Consider the following 23,618-nt stretch of genomic DNA (forward strand, 5'->3'; position numbering starts at 1 on the left):
CCGGCCGTCAACTTTCCTCTTCTTTCTTCATTCATTTTTACTATAAAACCTTTCTTCCCACCAAAATCAAACGGATTAATCATCCATCCATCCATCTTAATATATATATATATATATATATGTTAAGATCATATATATATATATATATATAGAGAGAGAGAGAGAGAGATTGAATATATATATAGAGAGAGAGATATATAATTGATGGCGTCATCAAGCGGTGGTGTTCCGCCGGGATTCAGGTTTCATCCGACGGACGAAGAACTGCTGCATTACTACTTGAAGAAGAAGATATCGTTTCAGAAATTCGATATGGATGTTATTCGAGAGGTCGACTTGAACAAGGTTGAACCATGGGATCTTCAAGGTATATACACTACCTCTTAATTTCCTACCATTCTATATATACATAATTATATATATATATATGTATATATAGAAATTAAGGATGATGTTATAAGAAGAAAAGTTTTAATATCATATATGATATACATATAAATTTAGTATATATATATATATATATATATATATATAGATATAGATATAGATAGATAGATATAGGGCTTAATCAAATGAGAACTAATTAGTTTGTGGTAACCGTGAGGTCCAATATGAATAAATCATTTTATGATATTAATTGTATTATCTTAATTAATAGGTAAAGACCTAGCGTTTTAGTAAAATGATTAATTATAATTTAAATATTTTTCTTATTTAATAGTTATCAAATCCAGTTTCCTTAATTATCAAGAATTCAATTTCCTTAATTATCTTAACAAAATTGTATCATAGTCATGTATCACATTGTAGTTGTGTGTGGCTTAAGACTCGGATCACATCTGTTATCAACACATGTTTAAAACGTTATCACAGTGGTATCACAATATGTATCACAATTGGTTTTGTGTCTTACTGTTATAAATTTTTGGGTATCACATTATATTTGTTTTGTGTTTTACTATTAAAAATTATTGGTCACAGAGAGAGAGAGAGAGAGAGAGAGGAGAGAGATTTTAAAAAGACTCATTTACCCCTATATATTATAAGTAAATTTAATTTATTTGAAAAATAATAAATAATTACCAAAATTAATATGTTTAATAATAACCACTGATTATTAATAATGTATGGTTGAAATTAGATCTCACAGTTATCACAAACAATTGAGTTCTCCCTTAATTGAACCCCTAGATTTATATATATATATCTATATATATATATATAGATGTATATTCTGTCATTCTTTTTAGTAATTTAACTTTTGATTTTTAAAATCCATCAGAATTGAAGAAAATGATTTAATTCATAATATATGATCATGTTCCATAATATCTAATTTTAATTTCAAATAGTTAAAGAATTAAGTTGTAATTGTATTTAAAATAATAATTTATAATATTAATTAATGCAAAGTTACAATTTTAAAATATAAAGTTAGATGTATATTGTAAAGGTTTATCAAGGGAAAAAAAAATTCACCACCTTCACATACCTTATCAGATAAGATTCTCGGCTATCAAAACAGATTATTATAAAATATCGACTTAATGAATAAGAGTCTTACCCTTTGTTTACGGCCAAGATTCTCGATCTTTGTCATGCTCATTAATGGCCTGTAAGGTAATTAATTAAAGAACACTGATAAGTGCTTAACCGATAAGCGTTTGGTAAACGATCCTTAAAATTATACTTGCACCATGATTCCATGAACAAGTTGCATATATAACATGTATCTGATTTGTAAATGAAATGAGATTGATATATGGGTATTACAGAAAGATGTAACATCGGATCGACACCGCAAAACGAGTGGTACTTCTTCAGCCACAAGGACAGAAAGTACCCAACGGGTTCAAGAACGAACAGAGCGACGAATGCCGGATTTTGGAAGGCAACCGGGAGAGACAAATGCATCCGTAACACCTTTGAGAAGATCGGTATGAGGAAAACCCTTGTTTTCTATCGGGGACGAGCTCCCCATGGCCAAAAGACCGACTGGATCATGCACGAGTATCGACTAGAAGATAACGATGAGCAACATGACCCCCTCAATCCGACCCTCACATCTCATGTAAGCTCATTTCTCCTTAATATACGTTGGAACCTCCGAGTGAGTAATATATTGGGGTTTAATGCATATATTCTTACATGGTATCAGAGTAAGTTATATTATTATAGGCACTCGACACTTTGGGACAATCTGTGCACATCTAGCCCTCTCTTGACACTTTATGTACTACAACAAATTCGGGTTAATAGATTGCTTTATAATTAAGACTTAGTTTTGAAGGACAAAAATAAAGCTTCAAATCTAAAAGTGTTGTAATAAGTTTATAGGACGTTTTTGGGTGTCGTAACAAGTTCTTTAAGACATTTTTATAAATGAACGCCGTATTTGCTATTTTATATGACATTATTTGAAAAAATATCTTATAAAAACAAGCATGATATAAAAAAATGTATTTTTATGACACTTCTCAAAAGTGTTATATAAAATAACTAATATAACGCTTTGTAAAAAATGTCTTAAAAACTTGTTAGGACTCCCAAGGACGTCTTATAAAATTATTACAACACGAACGTTTTATTGTTTAGTCCTATAAACTTAAGTCTTATAAAGTGGTATACTGGGACACCAATAAATTTTTGATATCCCATGGACCCGTTTGTTGTAGTGATGGCAATATGTGTCCGTTTAGCCTAGGGTCGTTCTAACTTTTTTGAAGACCCTGTTACATCTAAATCTATTGATTAGATTCTAAAAAGGGATAACCAAGATATATATATATATATATATATATATATATATATATATATATATATGTGTGTGTGTGAGAGAGAAAGTTATTATGCAACCCTTTATATTTATACAACCAATACAACTCTTTAAAACTATTGTTGTTGATGTTTTGTTGCAGGAAGATGGGTGGGTGATTTGCAGGGTGTTCAAGAAGAAGAATCTTTTCAAGGTTGGAGGAACCGAACGGTCAAGAGGGAGCATGGGGTCCGATCAACTCGACCATGGCTCGAACCAACCCGGTTCTTTTTCGCACCCCAATCATCAGTATCTACCATACCATCAAGATCCACCGCACCAACTACAAACCTTCGTCGATATAGGGCTCAACCATGGTCACCTTCCTCATCATCATCATCAATATCCCCATCTCCAAGCACAAAACTTCATCCCCACCCACAAACCTCTCGGCTACGATTTCTCCAATCTACCATCTGAAGATTCACCGGTCATGGTCAAACAACTAATGACCAACCATGGTGAATGCGACAGTGGAAGCTGCGGTAACCAACAACTTAATCCAGTTGCGTACCAAGCTTGTGAGCCTGGTTTGGAGGTGGGAACCTGCGAACCGGCTCAAAGCTTGGCAAATGCAACCGGAAGTGAGTGGGGAATGATGGACAGACTCATGACTTCTTCGCACCTCGGTGCAGCGCATGACCAAGATGGCGATTCGTCGAAAGGGGTACAAAGGTATGAGAATAATGCAAACGCATCGTCGTCTTCATCAATGCAACAAATGAATCAAATACCGTTGCGTGGAGAGATGGACTTTTGGCGTTACGGAAAGTAGCCGAATAATTCATCGGCTTTAACCTAACAGGTAAGGAGGTGAACATTCTTACAGAAAATACCCGAACATACATATACTTGTATTAATTATTTTCTTCAAAAAAATGAAACCATGGATTTGAGCTTCAATTGAAGATGGCTCTTAACCATATGATATGATATGATACTACCAATACTTTGATTATTGCCATTAATTATGCATTCCATTCTATATAATTAATTTCACTCATAAATAATTAATAATTATTCATATTCCATTATTTATAAGTAATTTCTATTCAGAAAATATATTAAGCAATCATTTTTCATTAATATTTTGGAGTTGTTCCATTTTTCCCTATTCAGCTATATATATATAGACTTGGGATCATGTGAAACTAACCTGTTTTCGTGAGACTCGTGAGACCATTATTTTACATTTGAAACTTCACAGTAAAATGCTGTGAATGTAACCTTCGCAGTGTTTTTGCTGTGAAGTTTCAAGTGTAAAAATGTGGTCTCACGGGTCTCACGAAAACAGACTGGTCTCACGTGAAACCAACCCTATATATATATATATATATATATATATAACGGTCAAATGAAAACCACTCAATTTGTAAAAAACCGTAAAAACCTCATTCAACCAATCATAATTTTTCATTTTGTTCATTTTTTTGTAATTATGAAAGGTTGATTAATCATTTTTATTGTGGAGGGTGTTAATCATAGATATTATCATCTTCATTATTTTAATTTTAGAGAAATACATGAAACAGTTTCATTAAGTATTATATGAAACAATTTCACAACCATATATGAAACAACTTCATCAAAAAAAGTATTATATGAAACAATTTCACAAGACTAAACAATTTCATGAAAAAATTTCATAAGATTAAACAATGAAATAGACAGATGAAGGTGGTTTGCACGGTTTACACAAATGAGGGCGGTTTTCATATGATCACTCCTCTCTCTCTCTCTCTATATATATATGTTTGGGTTCACGTGAGACCAAGAGTTTTTCGTAAGATCCGTAAGACCAATTTATGTTCATTGATCAACTTTTATAAACTAATGATCTAATGGTCGAAAGTTGTATGGTGGCAATTTTGTGATTATTGAGAAGTCTCGTGGCAATTTTGTGATTATGAATGTTCAGATTGTAGATCTAATCCAAGCTCATTAAGCCAAAATCTAGGGGCGTACCTACTAAGGACCAAGTTTGTAACATGAATTGGAAGAGAAAAAAAAATTAGATTCGGTAAAAATGCATCTGTTTAATTTTGAAGGGTATCCTAAAATATTTTACAACCAAGTTTGTAACATGAATTTAGAATAGACGGGATGGTTTTAGCTGACCAGATTAAAAGCACGTTTGACATTGCACATGGTCTTGTGTTTTGCTCAAAAGGTCGAAGGTCAATTCAATTATTTCCCCAAAATCGACACAATTGATTTCCTTCGGGTCATACCGCATCAACTTTTCCCTCATTTCAAAACCACAACTTTACAAACCTTTAGTTCACCTTAAATGTGCAACCGCTGCCAAAATCAACCACCACTTTGATCGAGACAGAAGGTAAAATACTAAACTTTGTATTACGAACAATATATTTAACATATAAAACAAATAACAATTTCTTATAATTAATACATACAATTTAATACATAAAACGACTTAATCTATAAGACGACTTAATAGAAAACAAACAAACCACCCCTACTTATCATTCGTATCTGGGCACTAATTCTAAACGTATACATGTTCAGTCCAAAGCCCTAATAACGTATGAGTCTAACGATCTCCGAAACCATCACAGACAACCACAATCGTAATCAATATGACCGCTTGGGTTGCGAAAGAGAAGAAACAATAACACGATACATAAAAGCTTCTTTAGATGCGAAGAAGCTCCCAATAGCATGCCAGTGAGGTAAGTCTGCAACGAGAGTCGAATCACCCTCATTTTTCGTTGTTTTACATATAAATTAAACGCTTCTTCAACTCCCTGGACCGTAACTTTTCTCCTGCTTTCTACATGGATTGAACCCATTTGAGCCAAGTTTCTAGCCAGCACGATCGCATCCTCTAAACCGGCTGAACCACCTTGCCCAAGAAACGGACCCATGACGTGCATAGCGTCCCCGGCAATCGTTACGGTTCCTTTACAGAATGTCCCCATTAACAAGTCCCATGGCGCACGATATCTTAAGTGCGAAAAAGATAATGTCTTCACGTCTGTGATTTCGATCATTTCTTGAATTTCTTTGGGGTAATCGCTTAGCAAATCTAGGGTTGATCGCCTTATTTCCTCAGGATCTTCCCAATTTCTTTCATCTGTTACCGAACAGAAAGTAGAAAGTGTCAGAATCGTCAATCAATTAGAATTAAACTTTATTACTTTTATATATGTTAAAACTTCCATTATCGGTAATAAGAGTTATTCATGATTAAATCAGCCCGTGAGAAAAATCGTTTGGACATCTATTCTTGGAAAAATAGACGAGCCCAAAATAGATCGTCAAATTTAGTGGGTGAGCCCAAACGATGAAAATAAATACCGTTAGTCCGGTCTGTTTATAATTTTATAATCGATTAGATTTTATATAATTATACGTTATGCCTTTTTTATTAAAAAAAATATAGAAGTCGAGACTTGGCTACCTTTGAACCGTTTGTCAAGTGTGTGTGTATATATATATAAATATCTATATCTATATATGTATATTATATGTGGTACTACATATAGTACATATTGAATCCTAATCTAGGAACATATTAAGTGGTTATATATGTGTATTGTTAAGGCATTTTTATGTCATATTAGAAGTTGAAAAGAAGATTATGAAATTTTAATGATTTTATGTTTAGCTTTATGACATTATATAAGGCCCATCAGCCCATGAACAAACCCGACTAGTTATGGGCTTGAGTTTACTATATTAAATCTTTAGAACCGACTCAAGCCTACAAAATGACCATCTCTAATCGGGGGCATCTGTTTATGGGACAACCGTGTCTGGCTGGAGACCGATGGAGGGATGTGTTATTGAGCGGAAATGAGCACAATAGCTCATTTCCTCAACGAAATTCACTTTTTAGCTACTTTTGGTATCAAATTCTCATTTTTTCCAAATTTTATGCAAATGTCATACGTAAAGCCTATATTCAGATTAAAAAGAAAGAAAAAGAATACTTTATGCAAATTCTTTAGGCAAATGGGGATAATTATACAAATCATGCAAATTTGTAAAACTTTTTTTCCTTTTTCTTTAGGAGGTGTTTGAGATTGCTTATTTTAAATAACTTACGTTTTTTTACAAACACACTTATTAACTTATTATAAGTAAGAAGTATTTAACTTCTTCAAAAACTCCTTATTACCGGTTTGGACCGATATAAGTTGTAATCCAAACACTCAAAAATACTTATTACCGGTGTCGCATTGGAATAAATCAATAAGTTGTTTTTATAAGTAATCCCAAACACCCCCTTAATCTGAAAATAGAAGTGATGTAATTACTTAAGACATTTACATAAACTCTAATTAAAATGAAAATTTGGTTGAGAAAATGGCTAAAAAATAATTTTTTTTGTTCCAATATTGGCTATTCCTAGACCCTTTTACTTTAAGATAGGGGGAAACATCCGTTCTCTTTTTGGAAAGAGATCGAAATAGCTATGTCACAAAATGAGATGCTATATAAACGAAGAACAGTGAGATGAAACTGACCTCCAGGAACGTAGGGGTGTGCACAGAACCAGTACACCAAGTGCTCGTCGATAGGAAGTCTTCCAACAAGCTTGTTGTCTTTCCGGATACGCAGAAACTCATGGGCGAACGAATGACCATCCCGGTAATTTGATAAACCTCTAACCCCACAAATCGAGAACATCTTCGTTGGTTTCAGGTTAAGGAAGTCGGCAACGATCGACTTCCCTCCATCGCAACCAATTACAACCTACCAACAACCACCATCGTTATTCAACGAAATCATGCAGCAACAAGTGCGCACAAATGGCGTACAAGAATCAGTCTAAAGACGCCATTAAAACCGATCAATTGCAGATCTCGTACTCGAATAAAGTAATACCTTAGCAATAATGGAGCTTCCATCAATGAACCGAAGAACTGGTTTGGTAGTAATTTGGTCCAATTTTATCGATTCAAGTTGGCATCCGAACTTGACGGTGGCCGGAGGAAGTGCATCATAAAGAGTGTCTATAAGATCCTTTCTTCTCAAACAACGAGTTTCGCCTTTCCTACGTCAATAAACAAACCATAAAACTTTCAATCCCCAATGTTTTTGAGTATTTCGAAAAATAAATAAAAATTGCTTCGATCTACTTTGAACATACATAGGAATTTCTTCAACCTTCCCGTCGGCAAGCGATACGATTCGTTCCCTACACATGATCCAGATGTATCAAAGCACGAATGATCGATCAATTCAATAAGCAACATAACATTGCACACGATTTTATCTATTATCAAATGGAGACAGCATACCGATTAACGAAAAGTTGAAGTTGAGATCCAAAAATTGTAAATCATGGAAAACGATTTGAGTTTTGGATGTACGTGATGTGATGATAGATTTAAACTAACAGAGTATATACATAGAGAGAGTATATAACATACCTTTGAATCGCAATAGCGGTGTGGCGGAGGGTTTCGGCGACACCAAGCTGATCCAGAGCTCGCCAACCATTTTGTCGGATTCCAATTGCAGATCCGGTGGTGTTCCTCAGAGATTCGGATCTCTCCATTACTACGCTTTTGATACCTTTTTTGTGTAGTGCGAGGGCCGTGGCTAACCCACAAATTCCTGCTCCAATTATCACCACTTCATCGTCAACATCCATCACCGCTTCTTTCTTCTCGTCTTCCTATGGCGGTATGTTTCTCTACTAGATCAGTGGTCCACCATAGATAAGAACACTGCTGATATTTCTAGATACTAGCCGCCGGAGCTCGGATCCTATAATTGATTTTCGGGTGCTCACACTATTTAATTATAAAAACGGGAATTCGATTAAAATAGTAAATCAACTCCGATCAAATTCAAATTTTAAATACTTTTTCTATCGAAATCCCATATCAGTGGGCCGTCCCTGTGATTATGACCGTAAACGAACCGAAACAGACGCTTGTTCATGTTCGTTCGTTTAACTTAACCGAACAAACGAATAAACACAAACCATAAAACGAACGGAATTTTTTGTGTTCGTGTTCGTTCGTTTGAAAATCAGGTGTGTTTGTGTTCGTTTATGTTCGTTCATTAACATGTTAAACGAACGTAAATGAACAGGCTAAACGAACATAACCGAACAGGTCTAAATGAACATAAATAAATGAACACTACTATTTGTCATTCAATTAACTATTATCAAACAATCACTATTCATTAATCATCGTCATTTGAACAAAAAACAAATCATTATCATCATTTGACAAAAGTGAAAAGGTAAAAATTTCAAATAAGATAAAATGATAATAAAATTTAAATCTAAATAAATTCTAAAATGTTAAAACTTAAATAAATATTATTTGAATTCAAACTAAATAAATAAAATATTATATATTAAATTCGATATATAAACGAACATAAACGAACGAACATAAATAAACGAACGTAAACGAAAATAAATAAACGAGTGAGACTCTTGTTCATGTTCATTCGTTTAGCTAAACAAACAAAAGAATTTGTTCATGTTCGTTCATTTATTAAATAAACGAACTTCCCGCCGAACTGTTCGTTGAACGTTCGGTTCGTTTACAGCCTTACCCGTGATGGTGCACACGATGCCCAAAAACGTCCTTAAAAACTTGTTAAAATGCTAAAAATATACTATAAACTTATTGCAATGTTTTTAAATAAGACATACAACTGCTTAGTTTTATAAACTTAAATCATATAAAGTAGTCTATTAATAAATTTCGACATTTATAAACCCAATTTTATTGCAGTGATATATCATCAAACATACATACAAGCTACACATCTTATTCCGGTTCGTGTGTTGGCAATAATCCTATAAATAAACACGCTTAGTCAAAACAATCTCCGAACCGATCGATGATCAAAGACGACCACAATCGTAATCCATATGATCGCTCGGGTTGCGAAAAAGAAGAAACAATAGCACGATATATATAAACTTCCTTAGACGCGAAGAAGTTCCCGTTAGCATGCCGGTGAGGTAAGTCTGCAACGACAATCGAACCACCCTCATCTTCCGTTGTTTCACATACAAATGAAACGCTCCCTCAACTCCCTGAACCGTTACCTTTCTCCCATTTTCAATCTGGATCGAACCCCTTTGAGCCAAGTTTCTAGCCAGCACGACCGCATCCTCTAAACCGGCTGAACCACCTTGCCCGAGAAACGGACCCATGACGTGCATAGCGTCTCCAGCAACCGTCACCGGTCCTTTACAGAACGTCCCCATTAACAAGTCCCATGGTGTGCGATACCTTATGTGTGAAAACCATAATGACTTTGCGTCTGTGATTTCGATCATTTCTTGAATTTCTCGTGGATAGTCGCTTAGCAAATCGAGGGATGATCGTCTTATTACTTCAAGATCTTCCCAAATTCTTTCATCTGTCATCGTATTTCAAAATTGTTTGAAAGGCTTATTAGAATGTCCAAAATTAAGTGTCATATCATCTTATTGTAACACACTATTATTTTGTCATATAAACTTAAAGTCTAATTGAACAGTTTACTAAGATACTTAGGGGATGTTTACCAAACGCTTACTGGGTAAGTGTTTACTGTCAAAAGACATTACCCTTACATACCTTATTGTGTAACATTCTCGACCATCAACATGAATTATTGGTAGTGTCTTAAACCCAGTAAACGCTTACCGGGAAAGATTCTTTTTCCTCACTTACCCGATAAGACTTACGATCCTTGCTATGCCTCCTATTGTGTAAGATTTTTGGTCATTGTCATGCTTGATTGGTAAGCTCTTACCCGATAAGTATTTAGTAAACGACTCCTAACGATTTTTTATAGTGACAAAGGACCTCTAGGAACGTAGGGATGTGCACAAGTCCAGTACACACTGTGATCGTCAATCGGAATTATTCCCAAAAACTTGTTGTCTTTTGTGATACGCACAAAGTCATGGTCAAAAGAATGACCATTCGGGTAGTTCGATAAACCTCTGACTGCACAAAATGAGAATTTCTTCGTAGGCTTCACGTTGAGGAAGTCGGCAACGATTGACTTGCCTCCGTCACAACCAATTAGAACCTACATAGTAGCGATAACTATCGTTAATATATTTTTTACATCAATTTTCACACAATTTCACTGTAATCCAACACCGATTCTTACCCTATTTTGATTTTATTTCTTTTGTTCCTTATGGTGGTGAATAGTATAACACCGAATTTGGTGTTTTACCATTCCTTTACACAAATCGGGTACCATTAGATTTGTCATTTACCTGGAGGTCTCAGATTTGAATCTAAGAGAAATAAAAATCCCCTTGTGGCTACGAATGTTCAACTGGGCTACCCGTGAAGTCGGTGGTCGCTTTGGAATTAGTCGGTTCGGATAGCGGGTTGGATATTCAGGTTAATAAAAAAAATTGTCATGGGGGTGAGGATGAGATTAAAAGCAATCAAGGGTCCAAATGACTTGTTACACTTCTTACCTTTAACTCCTATTTTCACACGATACTTCGTCTATATTATAAACTACTAGAAAGATACTCGTACAATGTAACGAGATACATCTTAGTTTTAATGTTACTTTTTTTTGTCTCAGTCGATGTTACAATACGGTTTTTTTGTGGTTTTGAAAAAACGATAATTTTTTTATTTTTGAACAAAATATAAACATGAGAGATATATCATAAAAAATGAATTTTTTACATTATTACCAAATTAACTATTTAAATTTTTTCTTTTTTTTTTGTGTATTTTTTAATTCATTTTTTTATTTTTTCGTTTAATAATATTTTTTTTTATAAAAACAATAATCAGAGATTTTCTTAAAACTCAATGATTATTTTAATTATATTTTAAATTTTGTATATTTAAAATGAATGTTTATCATACATTTCATTATGTTTATCTGCAATTAGTTACACAAATTTAATAATGGAGCTTTAATAAGTTGTACTTACACAAAATTACTTGTAATCTTGAATTTTAAGTAATATGCATCTATAAACAGTACTTCATGTATAAAAAAATGGTTTTTAAGAGTTTTTGTCAAATATTTTATAATATAGTATTATTAACTAAATCAATATATGATATATAATAGATTTTATTTTTATGTTCTAAAAATGCCTAAAAAGTTAGAGATATAAAACACTAACAATATTTAAAATAAAACATACCATTGATCATATATGTAAACTCAAAACACTTAGTAGTAAACATCTAATAAATATGATGATAGTATTGAAATTTATATAAGTTAGGAATAAAAAATATTACTTGAAATATTTTATCTGGTATTAAGTTTATATAACGGGAACTACAAGGGTGTCGTTTGATTGGTTTGAGCTTGACTCCAAAGATCAAAAGTGACTGGAGGTCACAGATTCAAATCCAAGGAGGAATAAAAATCCCCTTGTGGCCAGGGAGGTTCAAATGTGGTGACTCTGAGCTACCCGCATAGCGTATTGGATATCCAGGTTAATAAAAAAAAAGTTTATATAATGGGTTGGAGATGGATTAATTACCGCATACACTAAATTTTATGTCAGTTTGAAGTAAGAAATCGTGCAAACGATTATAGATAATCTAATGAAATAACGCATCATGGCACACATAATGTCCCCGAATTGCAATTTTTGTGCACAATCAAGTTAATAATACCTTAGCGAGAATGGCGCTCCCATCGCTAAACCGAAGAACTGGTTTACTAGTATTTGGGTCCAATTTTATCGATTCAAGTTGGCACCCGAACTTGACGGTGGTCGAAGGAAGTTCATCATAAAGAGTATCTATAAGATCCTTTCTTCTCAAGCAACGAAATTCGCCTTTCCTATCGTATGTGAATGAGCAAACAATAAAACTTTCATTTTATACTGTTTTTCTTAAGTTTTTTTAAAAAAAGATTCGTAAATAATTGTTTTGATTTATGGTAACTTACATCAAGATTTCATGGACCTTTCCGTCATCGAGTGATACGGTTCGATCCCTACAAACGACCCAAACGTATCATCGCATGTTGATCGAATTTAACAAAACTACAGAGCGTTGCACACAATTTTATCGATATTTATATATCATAAAATGTTTGATTGTTTATGATGGAATTATTGAATATATAATATCTGTTATCAAACCATGATACTGAATTGTTTTAAATAAACTTGAAACTAGTAAGTAGGGTTGGGTTCACGTGAGACCAGTCTGTTTTCATGAGACCCGTGAGACCACTTTTTTACACTTGAAACTTCACAGCATAACGTTGTGAAGGTAAAAATAAACCGAACCTTCACAGCAAAAACACTGTGAAGGTTATCTTCACAACGTTTTGTTGTAAAGTTTTAAGTGTAAAAAAAATGATCTCACGAAAACAGACTAGTCTCACGTGATCCCAGTGCTATTAAGTATTATATTATAACAATTATTTAATTTATAATATTTATTTCAAATAATCTATGAATTTTTAATATTTTTTATTCAATATTTCATAAAAAGAGGTCAAAATAGTAATTTTTATTATTTTAACGGTTTATTCGTTATGTAAAAGAAACAACGATTTATCTTAATTCATTTAAACAAATTAATCGTTAGATATATTTTAACAAGGGCGAGGGGTTTAATAATTTGAAAACCATGTATGTTGTGATACTTATGACGCTACTAAAAATGAGACTTTGGTTGACGAAAATATCTGTCGGTAATCTGTCAAAGTTGGATCCGTTGCTGATTATTTGAAATAAATATTACTGACGAAAACACTACAACGGAATTAATTTTATAGGGAGCCTAAAATGTAGAAGTGTCCTAAAAAAACTTTACAGAAGTTAATTTATAGGACTAAAGCAAAAAACGTCATATCTAAAAGCGTTGCAATTGATTTATAGGTCGTTTTTTGGCGTTTTAACAAGTCATTTTAAGATATTTTTAAAATAAAGTGTTGTATTAACTATTTTATGAGATACTATTTGGAAAAAATGTCATATGAATACAAATGTCCTGTAAAAAGATGGGTATATAAGACATTTCTCAAAAGTGTCCTATAAAATAGCTAATATAACATTTTATTTTAGAACGTTCTAAAAACTTGTTAAAACGTCTAAAATCGTGCTATAAACCTATTGCAATGTTTTTAGATAGAGTCATTTATTGTTTGGTCTTATAAAGTTAAGTTCTATAAAATATTCTATTAAGACGTTTAAACAATCTAGGCGTCCTATAAATCCAGTTCTGTTGTAGTGAAAAAGATATATGCATTATATAAATTATAAAACAACCGTCCGGGATCATTCAATACAACAGTATGAATACAATACCAACGCAACCCCTTTTTAAAAGGAAAAAGAGGGGACACCTTTATTGACGGATCTCGTCTGGTCACTGACAGAAACCATTACTGGCGGATCACCGACAGATCACCAACAATTTTAAAAAATATTGAAAATATTTTTACCGTCGGTTTTTTTTTTAAAATAATAATAATTCATTTATCGCTTTTCAATTTATATAATTCACATGTGATCTTTTTTTGGGAAACCGTGAGTTTTCGAGCCAGCTTATGTGCACCGACTAATCCCCCGAACGACCACAGATAGCTTGGAGTCATCGCAGGTGAATCCCTATGACCACAAAGACTTTGACAACGCCTGGATTCGAACCTGGGATGGAAGAGATATTCCGCTACATCTTCTTATGCTTTACCAGTACGCCAAAACCCGAGTGATTACATGTGATCTTTATGTAAACGTATAGATTTCTTCATATGTAGAATTTTATGCAGTTAAAGATGCCACTTAACATGCCATTTCGAAAAAGGTAACATCTGAAAATGGTCATAAAACCAATGTCTGAACCAAAAGGAGTGTTGGACAGCTCCACATCCAGCTAAATACAGAATAGGATTCCTTAAAAGGTCTATTTAGTGATGGGTTTTGAGGGTTTTTGAGATTGTTTATAAAAACAATTTATTGACTTATTTTGATGTGGTATCGGTAATAAACATTTTTGAGTGTTTTGATAAACAACTTATACTACTGCCAAATAGGTAATAATGAGTTTTTGAAGAAGTTAAATCATTCTAACTTATAATAAGTTGATAAGAACTTTTATAGAAAAACATAAGTTATTTCAAATAAACAATCTCAAAACGTAAATTTGAAAAAAGCATTTTAGGCTCTAAATAAATACAGAGTTCATCGAAGGTACCTGTGAATAAGGATAGCAGTGCGGCGGAGGGTTTCAGCGACGCCAAGCTGATCCAGAGCTCGCCACCCATTTTGGCGGATTCCGATTGCTGCTCCGGTGGTGTTTCTCAAAGTTTCCGATCTCTCCATTACTACGTTGTTTATACCTTTTCTGTGAAGAGCGAGGGCCGTCGCTAGTCCACAAATTCCTGCCCCAATTATCACCACTTCATCGTCAATGTCCATCACCGCTTCTTCCTTCTCGTCTTCAATTCCCACGCGATATCCCCAAATATGCTATATACATATACGTGTGTGTGTATATATACACACACACAGTGTGTGTATATATACACACAGTGTCTGTGTATATATACACACACACACAGTGTCTGTGTGTTTTTTGCTAAATCAGTGGTTCATTAACGATAAGATCATTTTGTAGATAGGGTTGGTTTCAAATGAAGTTATTATGAGAAACATAAGAAGAGATTTTCATCATTGGATCAATTTTAATTGAATGTCAACACAAATGAGGTGCATTGAGATTTACAAAAAAGAAGTTTCACTTTTCACACAGATTTACAAGTGGCACCTCCGCAAATGGGTGAAAATTGAAAAAAGATTTAGGAGTCGTTTAGTAAACACTTATCTTGGAGCACTTACTGATTCAATTACTTTATTAGGTGAAAACAACAAAAACTGAGAATTTTACCCGGTAAGAGGGAAAACAAGGATCAAGAGTCTTACCTGGTAAGTGAAGGTGATGACTCTTACCCGGTAAAGGTTTACCAGGTGATAAACGCTTATTATTTATTTATTTTGATGGATGACAATGTTACCTTACAAGGTAAATTAGGTGGTGACTCTTGTCCGTAAGCGTTTGGTAAATAACCCCTTACTTTCCACCCAAATCCGCAAGTGACGCCTGCACAAGGATGAAAAGTGATTTTTTTCCCGTCTTTTAGATCCTCCACAAGTCACGGATGAGCCATTTGCGATGATAGTGATACTTTCACACGGGCCATTTAAATATATAACCTTAATTAAAAATTCGAATAAATTCATTATCTTCTGACTTATTAAATAAAACATGACTTTATACTTATTAAAATGTTATAAAATTTAATTAAAAATCTCATTTAAGATTATATACTTAAACATACACTTCTTAAACATAATCGTTTCATATTTGTGGCAAAAGTTGTAAATTATTGGATATCATAGATAATGAAAACTATATATGCATCCAAACTTGGGATCACGTGAGACCAGCTTGATTCGTGAAACCCGTGAGACCACATTTTTATACTTGAATCTTTATAGCAAATGTTCAACTTTTTTTTTTTACTTTCACAGCGTCTTGCTGTGAAGTTTCAAGTGTAAAAAAATGTTTCACGAAAACAGACTGGTCTCACGTGAACCCAACCCTATGAAACAATGATTTTTAATCTTAATCGAGATAACGATATCACAAGATGTATTAGATTGCTTAAACTATGAACCTAAAAATATGATTTTCCTGCTTTGAACAAAAATGGAATCAAAAGGGACCATCCATGAAATCTTTATTATATATCTATACTATCTTATTAAACAAATTTAGCAAAAATCTTAATGTCTTAAAATTCTAAATGATCAAGATACCCTTATCTATGTTACCCTTAGGTCACTTTTTCACCCCCTCATCTCCTCACTTACACTTACTCTCTCACATACACTAACCCATTTTTTTTTAAATTATAATTATAAATTTACACTTTATACCCTTATAATTAGTTAATTAAATTATTTTATGTCCTTTACTTTTAAATGTTTCATTTTAAACATTTATCAAATTAACATGCATAATCGTATATCAATTAAAACATGTTTAAAAAATACATTTTTATTTTAACAAGTTACACCATTATAATCGTCTCGTTAATACCTTCGAAATGAGTCCAATATTGAATAGTTTTTTACTTAATTATATTATTATATATTATATATACTGTGAAAAAATATTTTAAATATTTACAATTTATACTTTTATAGTTATTTATTTATATATATACTATATATTTTGGGGTTAGGCTGTCCAAATTCAACCTTAATCTGAGTTTCTAGACAAGAAAAAGGGTAAGCAGTTGAAATTTTATTCTAAAACCCAACTTTTTTTGTCTTTTCATGGCTTATGATCTGTCAAATTTGTAGTTTTCTTTATTGGTTTTGAGTTTTTATCTTAAAATTCAAGTTTCTTGGTTCTTTGGTATTGGTGTAAATCGAACACATTTGTGGAGTCGTTTAAATATGTTGGATTTTAAATATATTGGATTTTAAACTGTCATACAAATTTTTTCATCGATAGTCTGTAATTAGAACCATAACTCTTATTTATTCAAATTGTATTAATATGTAAAGACCAAGTGTAACATATATCATCGTCAAATCTTATCTTATAAAACCAGTGGAACTTCAAAATCGTTAAAATTCATGGCTCCCGCCGCATTGCGCGGGCACACAACTAATATAAATATAATATCTTGAATTTTTGTTGTGTTTTATCTATTCATGTTGATGGAGAGATAAAAAATTGATAATAAATATTGGGTATATAAAAAGACGTTGTAGCAACTAATAAGGTTAACTCCAGTTAGCCCATCCTCTAAAGTAGAGATGATCATTTGTAGGCTCGTGTCAGGTCTGGACTGAGTTTAACCTATTTTTTCCGTACCACAGACCTAATATGGTAAATCAAACCCGTTTTTATAGGCTTGAAAACTTATCCATAGCCGTCCTATAGACGGGTCGGGCTTGCCTATGGGTTAACGGGCATAAAAATCTTGTTATATTTTTATGAAAACAAAACTTGTATAAAATCACAAGTTATGTAAAATAATTCAAAATACATAACAATTTTTCCAACTTAAATACATGACAATATACATACTTTAGAAAGAAATTGTTTCACTAAATATGAAATATTAATGAAAAAAATGATTAAATGAGATAATAAGAAATCGATTTGAGGTAATTATATTTTTCAATTTAAGATTTTTAAAGAATGTTATTATCATAAGTCATAATCAAGTAGAAATTGATACGTATTAATAATTTTCAATTTGATTTGTAAAGTTTAATTATTATAAAAATATAATGAGCCTGACGGGCTTGTCCAATTTTTTTTTTCATTGTCCATGTCCGCCCAGCAGTTTTAACAAGTCAGTCCAGGTCCGCCTATTTATTCGAGAATGATAATCCAAGCCTGCTTTTCTAAAGGGTCGAACACGACGAGTTTAGTTCGAGTTTTTACGGGTAAAGAGATGCTAGACTTTGAGGCTCATCCCATAGGTCATTAGTTCGAGTTTTTACTCGTACCAGAGATTTTCCTGACTATTATCTTCAGAGTCTCATAGGATTAGTCGAGGTGTAAGCTGGTCCGGTCACCCATAGTTAACAAAAAAAAGATGGTCTTAGTCGCTAATAAACATGAATTCATATGTTTAAAAGCCGATGCCTTTCAAGAAAAACAATGGTGTATGTATATATGCCAAGATTATCTTATTTACATATCAAACATCCAGGAGTTAAATAACTACGATGATAAATCAAACTAAACTGAACAAACCCAGTAAATCCCAACTACCTTCTCCACTTCTCGACCTCTCTATGAGTTGCTTTGATCAGCTTCTTGGTGTTCACGACAACCTCATCGATGAGACCACCAATCTCATCCCTGGTATCAACAAGTCGAGGTTTTGAAAGATCAGAGATATAGTAAACAGTTGTTCGAAACCAAGAGTTTAAAATTGTTCCGAAAATATAAACACCAATCGCGAACTAAATTTTAAACAAACACAGTAATGTGCAATGAAGGCATCTTGTGATATAAATCCAATAAGGTACTTGGATTGCAATATCAAATAGAAACTGATAAAGGGTCATTGGCCCAACAGTATCCAGGTTACCGGTAGATCCTAACCTCCTTGGAGGTTAAGGGTTCAAGACTCATTAAAGGTGAGTAGTGGGTGAGTGGGTATAAGCAAGACTCATATTAGGGGGTGTTTGGTTCAGACACAGGAATGAGAATGAGAATGAATTTTCCTTCCCCCATTTTAACCTAGAATGAAAATTTAGATTTTGGGGGAATGAACCCGTTATATAAAACCAAACAATTTCTTTTATTTTCATTATCATTAATTACTGCTTAATACCTCTAACCAAACACGCATAGAACTTTCTTTTTGAAGTATAAAATATTTATATACAGCAAATACTCACACAGACTCCTTATCATTCGTGAGGTTCAAACCCCTTGACCTCCTGGGAGGCTGGGATCTCCGGCTAAGCCAATGACCCTTTGATGGATCAAACACTTTAAACAAGAGTGTGCATACACACAACTTACTGAATAGGAAAAGTGGCGGGTCCTCTGAAAGCCCTCGCGAGATTAGAGTGTTGCCGATTCTCATCATAAGCAATTCCTCTCCCTGCACCATAGCCAAATCCTACGCCAACTCCACATCCAGCACCAAATCCAAAACCTATCTGTAGACCGGGGATTCCAGGACCCAATCCAGCACCTGAAGTAATATTTATCTTAGATGATTCCGAAACAGATTCACAGAAAGATTATACTCTTTTCATCCTATTTATGCTCGTTATACCACTTTTTTCTTTTGCATATACTAAAAGAGACAGACTATGTTTTAGTATGACTGAAATTCCTTAAGGGGGCATTGGCATTTGGTTTGACGGAAAGTTGTTGAGGGATTTAGATTTCGTGAAAGGATTTGGAGTTGGAATCTTTGGTGTATTTAGGTAGTAGGATTTGGAATCGATTTGAATTACCTTCTTTATAGATAATTTAAAAATACAAATTATAAAAATAATTAAATTACCTTCTATCAATTGATTATTACAAAACAAATGTTTTCAACATATTTGAAAACATTACAAACAAATCCTATGAAATCCCGTGAAACACCAACTACCCCATGGGACTTCTAAATCCAATGTTGTGGGATTTCAGCTCCGGACTTTCCTTTAAGCCAAACATGGGATTGGAATGGAATCCAATTCCAAATCCCGCATACAAAACGGATCCTAAGTTCACATACTGCAATTACAACCACCGGTTCCAAGCGATATCATGTTCTCAAAGAGGATGAACTTAAACAGAAAAACAACTACCCGCGAAGAGTAATACATCCTAGTAGAAGATAATAACCTCCCATCAGCAGCAACGATTACTACAACAAATATTTGAATCAGATTCTATAGGACGAAAAATATGGCAGTTCTAAAGTTGTGAAAGATTGTCTTATAAATGTGGAATTTGAAAGTGGGAAAAATTTCGGGTGTCGTGAGAAAGTACAATAAAGTGCCTGGACAAGAATCTTAGATCACGTAAAGCTTTCTTTGCTTAAACAATATTTTGGACCCTAATCAGCCTGGGTTACACGAAATGTGTTCGAGGATACTATCAAAATTCACACCATCAGTTTAGACTGAAATCGAGAGCTTATAAACATAGAGATGTTGTAACGTCTAATACATTGAAGTCGAGAATGAATGCACCTATAAGAGGCATCAATTACTGGAATCAATTGAGCAATTCTTGGGTGGTTATCTGCACTGAAAATCCAGATGGTGAGATACATTCTGAATCCAAGTCTGACCTTCTAAAGTCTGTCTTCAGAAGGGAAGTCCTTCTGAACTAGTTAAGAAGATGATTTGCCTTCTGAACTTAGTTAAGACGGTGATTTGCCTTCTCAACTATCTGTACTAAGAAATTTCAGAAAGCTTATTGCTTTCAGAACTAGACTAGACTCAAACATAAGCCTTCTGAATTCAGACTTGGGGGCTCTTGTATGGATAAAGTTGTTTGTGTGGATTTTGATCTATCTGTCTAGATTGGGAAGATTTTTGTTTGGAAGGGTTTTTTCATAAATGGAAGGAACGTGCTTCTTTTAACTGTGAAGGGTAGGTTTGGAAAAAACTTGACTTTCTGCATAAAGCCACCTGGAAGCTTCCTGAATAAGCCACTTTCTATGTCATTAAGCCAGTATCAAACAGTCATGTATAGCTGACCGAATAAGTTGCGAGTCTCATTAAGCTTATCAAGCTGCTAACAAACAAGCCCTTAGTCATTTCAGTATTGCTTTCGAACCAGACTCACACGTAAGCCTTTTGAATCCAGAGTTAAGCATTTTCATTAAGCATGTAGCTTTCTCAACATTTCTTCTGAGTAACACTTAGTGCAAACTGTTTTATTTCACGACATTGCCCCTGGGACCCCGCAAAAGAGGGGGGGGGGGGGGTGCAGCCCCTTGACCCCCCATATGGCGACATCCAGCAACTTCGGGTTCTAGCTACCTTATACAAGTGTGCACTCCGCACCTCCTAATCTGTATTATAGCTTAAACATCAACCGCTTCATCCTCTTGTGAATCCAATTAACTAAAATGGCCTTTGATTCACTAAAATCACCAACAAACAGTGTGTTTAACATCGATCAGCTACACGTTTTCTTGAGGATGGAGCATTTAACCAGGGTAAAATTAGTAAATTACTGTAAACCTATCCTAACCAGTTCCCACCAAAACTTAACAAATTTTCCCTTTCTACGTATCCACTAAAAATCAATTACAATTCAGCTGTTTCTTGAGTTGAATTCGTAGCATAGGGTTTACACTTTACAGAATCAATTTAATTTCTACCTACAACAGAATTAAAATACAGTTAGTTCCATAAATCAGAAATCATACAAGAAGAACATTACCTCCGATCATTCCAACGCCGAAACCTATACCACAACCGGCGCCAACGCCAAAAGCAGGGCCGAGCTTACCAAGTTTGTCTGAATAGAGCGCCGGTAGCTTCCAGAATAAACCTTTTTCGTCGTCGTTCCTGTTGCTCATTATCCTGATCGTGAGATTTGGGGTGTATGATTCGATTTGCAGAGCTCCTTCTCGATAGATACTGATGAATTTGATAATGCAACAGAGGTTTCGTATGGATGTTTCGTAATCGAATGATAGCGTACGAATGCAAAACACAAAGAAGATAACCACAATCCGACCCGACCGACCCGACACGTATCGACAGATTATCATTTATCACACCATCTTTAATTCAACCATTAAAAAGATACTAAAAATAGCAACCATTGAACACTAAAAAGATAACTTTAACGGTTTAATTGCACGCTAAAATAGTATATCAATATCAATACTATCTTATAAATCAATTTATCAAAAGGTTTAAAAATAATTTTTAATTTTAATATATAAAATACTATAATCTATGCACAAAGTCTTAAAAACAATTCATAATACATTAAGTACTATTATTTTATCATTCAGTCTTTTCATGTTCCCAAAATACTTTTGACATCTTTCGTTCATGTATTCACTCTCTCATACCTCTGTGTCTTCTCCTAACCCCCTAATGTGAGATTCAAACTCATATTCACCATGAGTTATTAAAAGTTCTCCATTCAATTGCTTTAAAACTCTTGGTCTCGCTCTCTTGATTATTTGCTCTTGGTGTAAATTAAATACATTTGTGGTCTCGTTTAAATATGTTGAATTTTAAATATATTGAATTTTAAATTGTCGTACAAATTTTTCATCGAGACTGTAATTAGAATCATAACTCTTATTTTTTCAAATTGTATTAATATGTAAAGAGCAAGTGTAACTTATATCATCGTTAAATCTTCTCTAATAAAACCAGTGAAACTTCAAAATCGTTAAAATTCACGGCTCCTGCCGCCTTGCGCGGATACACAACTAGTGTATTTTTTATATTATACTATTTTATTAAAATATAATAATTATACTATATAATAAATTTTTATAATCAATAAATAATTATCATTTTAAATTTTAAAAATGGTTTATTTAATGAAATATCGTTAAAATTATAACGATAATTTTTAGTTAATAAATGTTATGTTACAAAGCAAATTAAACTATTCCCTCTCTTCCAAAATAAGTGTCCGTAATCGAAATGTCATGCAGTTTTAGACATGCATAATTATTACATTTTTTGTTAACCAAATGACATCTTTACCCTTATTTCATTTCTCTCTTCACAACTCTTAAATATTTGTGTATTAAATAAGAGTAAGGGATCGTTTACCAAACACTTACACAGTAAGTATTTATCGGTAAAATTTAACACTATTATTTACGTATCGGGTAAGATTTTAGTTCACCAAAACGACATCTTATGCAACAATTTACCCGGTAAGCGCTTACCGTGGTAAGAGGCGTTGCCGTCACTTACCGGGTAAGATTCATGGTTCTTGTCTGGCTCTTACCGGGTAAGATTTTTGATCCTTACTATATTCATCCGGTGAGGTAACATGACTTGATAAGCACTTACTCAGGCAAGTGTTTGGTTAACGGCCTCTAAATTTGAGAATTTGGTTATTTACTTTTGAAAACGGACACTTATTTTGGAACAAACCTAAATAGAAATATGTCACTTATTTTGGGATGGAGGGAATACAATAGTTCAGTTCTACAAGATAACATACACTCGAAAGTAAAATAAATTACACTAGTTTTTCAAGTTAATATATTTGTCTCACAGATTTTCAATCAATTCATTTCGAATTTCAATACGAGCAACCTTATTATACTCTTTTCGAACGAGTTCAAGATCACGTCGTAAGATCACAAA

At 33.5% G+C, this 23,618-nt stretch overlaps 4 protein-coding genes across 4 annotated transcripts; 1 reads left to right on the forward strand and 3 right to left on the reverse strand.

The window, feature by feature from the left end:
- Positions 1-204: 204 nt before the first annotated feature.
- Positions 205-3,590, forward strand: LOC112511208 (protein BEARSKIN1-like). Its single transcript, XM_025116728.1, has 4 exons — positions 205-367; positions 1,776-2,071; positions 2,919-3,399; positions 3,451-3,590. Exons 1-4 carry the CDS (start codon positions 205-207, stop codon positions 3,588-3,590), a joined length of 1,080 nt encoding a protein of 359 aa, XP_024972496.1.
- A 1,631-nt stretch (positions 3,591-5,221) lies between these two features.
- Positions 5,222-8,523, reverse strand: LOC112511294 (monooxygenase 1-like). The gene is made up of 5 exons (XM_025116862.1): positions 8,218-8,523; positions 7,935-7,982; positions 7,670-7,838; positions 7,309-7,537; positions 5,222-5,912 (listed from the first exon to the last, which is right to left on the reverse strand). Exons 1-5 carry the CDS (start codon positions 8,439-8,441, stop codon positions 5,389-5,391), a joined length of 1,194 nt encoding a protein of 397 aa, XP_024972630.1. The 5' UTR covers positions 8,442-8,523; the 3' UTR covers positions 5,222-5,388.
- Positions 8,524-9,525: 1,002 nt separating this feature from the next.
- LOC112511473 (monooxygenase 1-like) lies at positions 9,526-15,259 on the reverse strand. The gene is made up of 5 exons (XM_025117105.1): positions 14,965-15,259; positions 12,704-12,751; positions 12,427-12,595; positions 10,615-10,843; positions 9,526-10,183 (listed from the first exon to the last, which is right to left on the reverse strand). The coding sequence occupies exons 1-5, from the start codon at positions 15,186-15,188 to the stop codon at positions 9,660-9,662; spliced, it is 1,194 nt and encodes a 397-aa protein (XP_024972873.1). The 5' UTR covers positions 15,189-15,259; the 3' UTR covers positions 9,526-9,659.
- Positions 15,260-18,424: 3,165 nt separating this feature from the next.
- On the reverse strand, positions 18,425-21,988 carry LOC112511483 (protein TRIGALACTOSYLDIACYLGLYCEROL 5, chloroplastic). The gene is made up of 3 exons (XM_025117119.1): positions 21,709-21,988; positions 19,333-19,507; positions 18,425-18,660 (listed from the first exon to the last, which is right to left on the reverse strand). The coding sequence occupies exons 1-3, from the start codon at positions 21,845-21,847 to the stop codon at positions 18,567-18,569; spliced, it is 408 nt and encodes a 135-aa protein (XP_024972887.1). The 5' UTR covers positions 21,848-21,988; the 3' UTR covers positions 18,425-18,566.
- Positions 21,989-23,618: the final 1,630 nt, after the last annotated feature.

Source organism: Cynara cardunculus (genome assembly GCF_001531365.2).
Source record: "Cynara cardunculus var. scolymus isolate 2C chromosome LG 4, CcrdV1, whole genome shotgun sequence".
In the NCBI taxonomy this organism is placed as follows: domain Eukaryota; kingdom Viridiplantae; phylum Streptophyta; class Magnoliopsida; order Asterales; family Asteraceae; genus Cynara; species Cynara cardunculus.